This window comes from Solanum pennellii, chromosome 5, assembly GCF_001406875.1.
Source record: "Solanum pennellii chromosome 5, SPENNV200".
NCBI classification, from domain to species: Eukaryota; Viridiplantae; Streptophyta; class Magnoliopsida; order Solanales; family Solanaceae; genus Solanum; species Solanum pennellii.
In genome coordinates this window covers 9,673,390-9,681,283 of record NC_028641.1, presented here as the reverse complement: position 1 = coordinate 9,681,283, position 7,894 = coordinate 9,673,390, and the positions used below count along the sequence as shown (strand labels likewise).

The following is a 7,894-nucleotide window of genomic DNA, read 5'->3' as shown; positions in this document are numbered from 1 at the left end:
TTTTATATTGTAAGTTGTTTTAAGAGAAAAAAAGATTCTTTGATGTTATAAATACTTATAAGTGAGGGAGACAGATAATTCAAATAATTATTTTCATTAAAAAACAAAAATTATATAATTTTATTTTGTAAGTTGTTCTAAGAGAAAAAAAGATTCTTTGATGTTATAATCCCAATTTAAATCTATGTCTAATATATCAAAATATTATTTAATTTTGTGATTTTAAACATGTCACGTGAAAAATTAAAATTAAATAATTATTTTCATTAAAAAAGATGATATAATTTAACTTTGTTCTTTTTAAGTTAAGATTATAAAAGAGTTTTTTTTAATTTTATAATCTCAATTTAAATCTATGTTTTAAAATATCATTTAATTTTGTGCTTTAAATATGTCACAAGAATAATTAAAATTAAAGTATTACGAAAACATCTTCTTTTAAATAGACTAAAACAAAAAATATTTTTTTTTTAATTTAAAAATATGTAATTTTTAAAAAGTTATATATAGAAAATGATTGAAAAGGTGAGAACAAGATCAAATTACATTATTATTATAACATATATATAAATTTCAATTTCATATATCGAGTAGATAGCATCTAACTTAATTTATTTGTCGATATTGGTGGGAGTTTTGTCTCCTACCTTTCCCCTCCTTATCTTCTTCATTCCCTTATGTATTGCACAAAGACTATTATAAAATTAAAAAACTTTGTTATAAAAATATTATTTTACATAAGAAAAAGGACAAATGTGTTCCTTGAGAAAAGCGAGTTTTCGTTTTTTTCTTTCATTAAATTAGTAAACTATACATGTGAATTTCGTGTATGATATATCATATAATATTTATTATCATATTGGTAGTTGGGTGGAGGTTGGAAATGGTCCTTTATAAACTTTAATTTAATAAGCATGTCCACATATAGGAATAAATCTCACATTGAAAAAAAAGGCACCCTTAAAACTAGTTACTAATAATACATAATTAAATACTGAAATTTATTAAAAATTTTATTTAGATATTTGAAATTAAGTATTTCAACTAGATATATTCAGATTTAAAGTTTTAGGGTGGGGGTAGATAATTAAATTAATTATATAAAATATACTTTTTTTTTAGTTATAAGCATTCATCTTAATAAGTCGTAAATTTGCATACACTTTTTGTTAATGTGTATAATTAAGGAGATGATATATTTTATATGATTAACTTAACTATTTAGTAGACAAACGAAAATACAGTTTTTAAATAAAAAAAACAAACTTAAATGTCTAATTGAAACACTTTATTAGAAATTGATATGTTTAATTAGAACAAGACTTGGTTCAAGTATCTAAATAAATATTCTGACAAATTTAAGGTGTTCATTATGTATTAAGTTTGAATTATTGTTCCACCTAAACACATGATAAAATGATAAATACTTTCGGGGTTATATTTTGAAAAGAAAAAAGGTGTATCGTCGTATGTCTATTATAAATTAGCCATATAAAACATTTCATGTTATTATTACGTATGTGTTTGGCTATTTAAATTGAAATATATTTCATCATTTATTTAAATATTTAAGTTTTCTTTCATAATTTTTCATTCAATGTCCAGTATCGACATTGAAGTCCCACTAATTTGGACTTGAGTTGATCCTCATTTAGAGGAAAGCGTTCTCTACTAAGAATTATTTCACATCCAAACTAAAATTTGAAATCTCAAAGAAAGAGAAGCATCATTTGTTATACCACATTTTTTTGATAATTTTAAATTAAAAGATATTATAATTTAAAATTTAAACAAAATTAAATGATAATTTTTTTATAAAAAAAAATTGATGATGTATTGAGTCAAAAAGGAAGTGTGACATGGAGTTGTGCATTATTGTATTTGCATCTATTAATTGACATGGTCCATTGATTGATATACATCATGCTTCCGCCTACCCTTGGCACTGCATTTTTTCAACTTTCCTCAATCTTATAATTATCAAGTTCAACATAAAAATCTTGTAGATATTTTTATGCTCTTAGATCTACTAATTTATATTAAACTTTTTGGTGTAAATTTAACATTACACGTGAATCGACCTTATCATTTCCATCTTTGGTTATCGAAATAATATGAACAATAAAGATTTATATAATCAATTTTACCTTTAGTAGAACATACTAATATATAACAATAATATGGACATGACGTATTAATAGTGTAAAAATTAATTAGTTAAGAGCTTTTTTTTATCCACGATTTAGTTTGATTTTTCAAGGATAATTCTATTTTTACTTTTACTTATTCATATCTTATAGCTTTTGTATAATTAATATCGTACCTTATAAATTAAATAATATTATACTCTTAATTCTTTCTCTATTTAGAAAATCGATTTTCTTTTTTTTTTTTGTTAAAAGAATAACCCTTTTTTGTAATATTTTATATTTTAATTTTAATTTTTCATATAATTTAAAATCATAAAATTAAATTATATGATATAATTTTAATTTAAAATTATAAAATTAAATATATATATATATATATATATTAAAATTAATATTAAATTAAAATATATTATTTTTTTTAAATAGTGAGAATAAATAAGGTAAGATTCTCTAATAAATGTTACCAAATGACTTGGAATAGTAATACTCCATTATTGTAATAGTATAGTCAACCCAACCAAATGGTAAAAAGAAAAAAGAAAAAACATAAAAATGATTGATGATATCCAATTGAGTCATTTCAAATGTTTAAGATAAAATATGTGTTATCGAAGTTAATAGTGGACTGTTTAGTATTTTTTTTTTAATCAGACAATTTTGAATTTAATTTTGTCTGTTATAAAATTATCTTTGTTAGGAAATATTTTATATTAGTATGAAATTTTTTTGGCATAAATTTAAATTTAATCGAATTTCAATGAGTTATAGATAAAATCTGTTGGAACACATCACATATAACTGCTACTTAAATGACTCCCATAAAAGCTAGTAGTAACAGCTTTGTAATAAATTTCAAATGTGTCACACCCTTCCCTTGTTTCTTCATAAACATAAATAAAAATCCCTTTTGATCAAGTTTTATTGCTAGTTCCAGTAATGTTTACAGCAGTTCAATCAAGATCCACTCCAGTTAGTTCAGAAATCCAACATGTATTCAGCATCAGAAGAAGGAAAATCAGTCAGATTTGTAGATATAATAGGTCTTGTTTTAAAGTTAAAGCTGTGATTCAAAGTGGAAATGATAACAAGACTGTGAAAGATGCAAACTTTATGGAGAAATCTATGGAAGAGAGTAATGGGTTGTTGGTATCTTCTGGTAAAGGGAGAGATGTGAAGGCAGTGGTAACTTTGAGGAAGAAGATGAAGGAGAAGATTAGTGATAAGATTGAAGATCAGTGGGAGTCTTTAATGAATGGGATGGGAAGAGGAATCTTGATTCAGCTTATTAGTCAAGACATTGATCCTGGTTTGATTTCAAATATATGCTTATTTACTCTGCTTATATGAGATTTTTTTTTCTCTTCTTTTTGATGAGTTTATTGTTGTATGAGTTGAGTTCCATAGTTTATGTTTTTTTTTTCTTTGATCTAAATTCTCACCTTTATTTCTCTGTTTTGCTGCCTTGAGTTCAGTTTGGTTCATTGACTTGCTTGAAAACCCCCCTAAAACATATTCGCGGAATCCCACTAGTGGAGTCTGGAGAATATGTGGAATCCCACGAGTGATGTTTGGAAAGGGTAGGGTGTCATTATAAGGGAAGATAACATTTACCATTACCGCTGCCAGCCTAAAGGCTTATTGGTAGCTCTTATGTTGTTTGTCGGTAGAGTGATTGCCAAAACCTAGGTATGTTTTTGGAGAATAGTTAGAAGAACCTTGGAGGTAGAGAGTCTGTTTCTGAAAAACTCCTCACCTTTTATAAAGTTATTTAGAACCCCCACTACCTTTTTTTTTCGTTTTATTACTGCTTTGAGTTGCTTGAGGAGAAGGTCTTTTAAGGATTGTGTACACTCTACCGTCCCGGATTCACTGGGTATGTTCTTGTTGTTGTTGCGGGAGCAAAATGAAGGAAAAAACTTATCAGTTTGTGGTGTGTACACCTGACTAATAACTGCATGAAATGTGCTTATAGATTGTTAGCTACGGTTAATTAATATACATTCTCATGGAAAGTTAATATGGTTTGGTGGAAAGTGGAAAAGACCACCTAGTGCAGATATGTATTCTGAGGTTAATGAAGTACTAAAACTATGTTTTGCTCACAGTCACCAAGTCGGGAAAGTTTGCAGAGTCTTATGTGAGGGGTTGGTTGTCCAAGCCTTCTGATCATCCACATATAGTTGAATATGCTGCAAATTTGACTGTGCCACACGATTTTGGACGTCCTGGCGCTATCATTATTACCAATCTCCTTGACAAAGAGATACACTTGGTGCAGATTGTTGTTCATGGTTTTAATGAAGGACCTGTATTCTTTAGTGTTAATACATGGATTCACTCTCAAAAAGATAATCCAGAGAGTAGAATTATCTTCCAAAATCAGGTAAGCCACGTATTTTCAAATGATTTTACTTTTTCATTTTCATTAACAAATCAGATAATGGTGCTTGATCAAGGATATCGTTGCATTTTATGACAGGCATATCTACCATCTCAAACACCACCTGGTATCAAGGATCTTCGACGTGAAGACTTGTTGAGCATTCGTGGCAATGGGAAAGGCGAGAGGAAGCTGCATGAACGAATCTATGATTATGATGTTTATAATGATTTAGGAAATCCTGACAAAAGTGAGGATCTTGCTAGGCCACTGCTAGGTGGCAAAGAGAAACCTTATCCCAGGCGCTGTCGGACTGGTAGAGGTCCAACTAAGAAAGGTATTCAGCATTCTGCTGAAGAGTATACTTTTCATTTAGTTTGTTTCCCAGACATTCTTACACTGACTTTTTCTTGATCTTTGGATGCTGAAAGATCCACTTGCAGAGAGAAGAATAGAGAAACCTCATCCAGTTTACGTCCCTAGAGATGAAACTTTTGAAGAAATTAAGCAAAATACTTTTTCTGCTGGAAGGTTGAAAGCTCTGTTACATAACCTGGTACCATTAATTGCGGCTACATTGTCAAGCTCAGACATTCCATTTACAAACTTCACTGACATAGATAAACTGTATAAGGATGGGGTTGTCTTGAATGATGATAATGATCCACAGAAGAATAAATTTCTTTCTGAAATGTTGGAGAAAGTGTTTTCTGTCAGCAAAAGGTTGCTCAAGTACGAGATTCCTGCTATAATCAGACGTAAGCACACAGATTTACATTTTCATTGATATATGTTTACCAGTATCATTTAGCATTGTTGAAAGTTGTAACTCGAGTAGTCCTGTTTGTCTACTAGACTTGCAATATGTGCCATCAGAAACCTGCTATACTCTAATTCTTTCCAACGGTTGTTCCTGGAGTGACATTTCATAACTCTGCATCTTTCGGTTTTTGTCTCGCAGGGGATAGATTTGCTTGGTTGCGAGATAATGAGTTTGCGCGACAAGCTTTAGCAGGGGTTAACCCTGTGAACATTGAACTTTTGAGGGTAATTTCTTGTTAGTATTTTTTTGTACTAAATCAATGATAATCTTTCTTTAGTTGATCACTAAGCTTCTGGATATTTAACAGGAATTTCCAATTGTTAGCAAGCTAGATCCAGCTGTTTATGGTCCCCCTGATTCAGCTATTACACGGGATCTTATAGAACAAGAGCTTAACGGAATGAGTGTTGAAGAGGTAGTGATCCTTTTCCGAATCTAGTCTAGCAGTTTCTCTTTTCATGTGTAAACCAGCTCTAACCTAAAATTTTCTGTTCAGGCTATTCAAGCTAAGAGATTGTTTATGCTTGATTATCATGACATGCTTTTGCCTTTTATTGGGAAGATGAACTCCTTGCCGGGGAGAAAAGCTTATGCATCAAGAACACTTTTCTTCTATACATCCAGAGGTGTTCTAAAGCCAATTATTGTTGAACTTTCACTGCCTCCGACACCTTCTTCAGCTAGGAACAAGCGTATATTCTCCCATGGACAAGATGCAACCAATCACTGGATATGGAATCTAGCCAAAGCACATGTTTGTTCAAATGATGCTGGTATCCATCAGTTGGTGAACCACTGGTAAGCGTAGAGCCCTTCTCTTCTTCCCTTAAGTATTTTTCTTGTAAACATTTTTACATAGAGTTCTTCCAGTGTTCGTTCTCATTGTGCTTTCGTAAATTCTAATAATCTTCTAGCTTTGACTATATCAGTCAGGGAGGTGCCTCACTGTGCATGTAAAATTAATCTCTCAGGTTAAGGACTCATGCTTGTATGGAACCATATATCATTGCATCCCATAGGCATCTTAGCTCACTGCACCCAATTTATAAGCTACTTCACCCTCATATGCGCTACACGCTGGAAATCAATGCACTTGCAAGGCAGAGTTTGATAAATGGAGGTGGAGTTATTGAAGCATGTTTTAGTCCTGGAAGGTATTCAATGGAAATAAGCTCTGCCGCTTACAAGAGCATGTGGCGGTTTGATATGGAAGCACTGCCTGCAGATTTAATAAGAAGGTAAAATTTCTCAAAACCTTGAAATGTAGCTATTTGCGTTGCGTGCTCAAGCTCAGACTAACCTTACTGTTTACCTGATAATTGCATCTTTTTCAACTAATAAACACAACATTGACTGCTTTTTAAGGGGAATGGCTGTGGAGGATACGTCGATGCCTTTGGGGGTGAAACTTGTGATTGAAGACTACCCTTATGCAGCAGATGGCCTTCTCATATGGTCTGCAATAAAAGAATATGTGGAGTCCTATGTTGATCATTACTATTCCGAGCCTAATTCTGTCACGTCTGACGTTGAGATCCAGGGCTGGTGGAATGAGATCAAGAACAAGGGACACGCTGATAAGAAAAACGAGACTTGGTGGCCAAAGCTTGTTACTAAAGAAGACTTGTCTGGCATACTCACCACAATGATCTGGACTGCCTCAGGCCAACATGCAGCAATAAACTTCGGGCAGTACCCTTTCGGAGGTTACGTACCTAACCGTCCCACCCTTATGCGAAAGCTCATCCCACATGAAGATGATCCCAGCTATGAAAACTTTATTCTTCACCCCGAGTATACTTTTCTTGCATCTTTGCCTACTCAACTCCAAGCTACTAAAGTGATGGCTGTTCAAGATACCTTGTCGACTCATTCAGCAGACGAGGAATACATGTATCAGTTACACGAAATTCAACAATTCTCAGTAAATGATCATGAAGTTTTGAAGATTTTGAAAAGATTCTCAACCAAATTAAAGGAGATAGAAGATAACATCAACCAACGAAACAAGGATATTCGTCTTAAGAATCGAAGTGGTGCTGGCGTTCCTCCATATGAACTGCTACTACCTACTTCTGGTCCTGGTGTTACCTGTCGCGGTATTCCGAACAGCATCTCTATCTGACATGTTCATGTGTTCACTCTATAATTTATATCTTCTGTGGTTATAACTTTGTGCTATGCAATTTGTAGGTACTATTCCTTCTTTTAGAAATGTTTGACAGGTCTTGCAGAATAATATATTGAGGGTTGTAAACTGTTGAGAAGCACATTGTAATTAGAAAATAATATTGAGCTTCCTTTTTTTATTTCATTTTTCATTTAACATTCACAGCTCTGATGAAGAGAAGAGCTAAATGATAAAAACAACACACTTTTTTTTGGGAAAAACAAACCTCAAAGGGTAAAATTCAGAAGACTTGTAAATTAGTATCATTGCAACAAAAACTGTAATTCATACTAGCAAATAGTTTGTGCGTCGTACCAACATCAAGCGTTATACCTATTAAGGTTTTACAAGAGCTCCACATAAAAATTCAA

At 31.8% G+C, this 7,894-nt stretch overlaps 1 protein-coding gene across 1 annotated transcript; it reads left to right on the top strand.

Annotated features, from left to right (window-relative positions):
- The first annotated feature begins 2,968 nt into the window (after window positions 1–2,968).
- Window positions 2,969–7,478, top strand: LOC107020487 (lipoxygenase 6, chloroplastic). The gene is made up of 9 exons (XM_015220878.2): window positions 2,969–3,456; window positions 4,256–4,533; window positions 4,630–4,867; window positions 4,962–5,288; window positions 5,492–5,577; window positions 5,661–5,768; window positions 5,850–6,151; window positions 6,325–6,591; window positions 6,719–7,478. The coding sequence occupies exons 1-9, from the start codon at window positions 3,087–3,089 to the stop codon at window positions 7,476–7,478; spliced, it is 2,736 nt and encodes a 911-aa protein (XP_015076364.1). The 5' UTR covers window positions 2,969–3,086.
- Window positions 7,479–7,894: the final 416 nt, after the last annotated feature.

Coding starts and splice junctions, on each gene's coding strand:
- LOC107020487 (XM_015220878.2), top strand. CDS start 3,087: ATGTTTACAGCAGTTCAATCAAGATCCACTCCAGTTAGTTCAGAAATC. Junction 4,534..4,629: donor GAATTATCTTCCAAAATCAG/GTAAGCCACGTA, acceptor ATTTTATGACAG/GCATATCTACCATCTCAAAC. Junction 5,289..5,491: donor GATTCCTGCTATAATCAGAC/GTAAGCACACAG, acceptor TTTGTCTCGCAG/GGGATAGATTTGCTTGGTTG.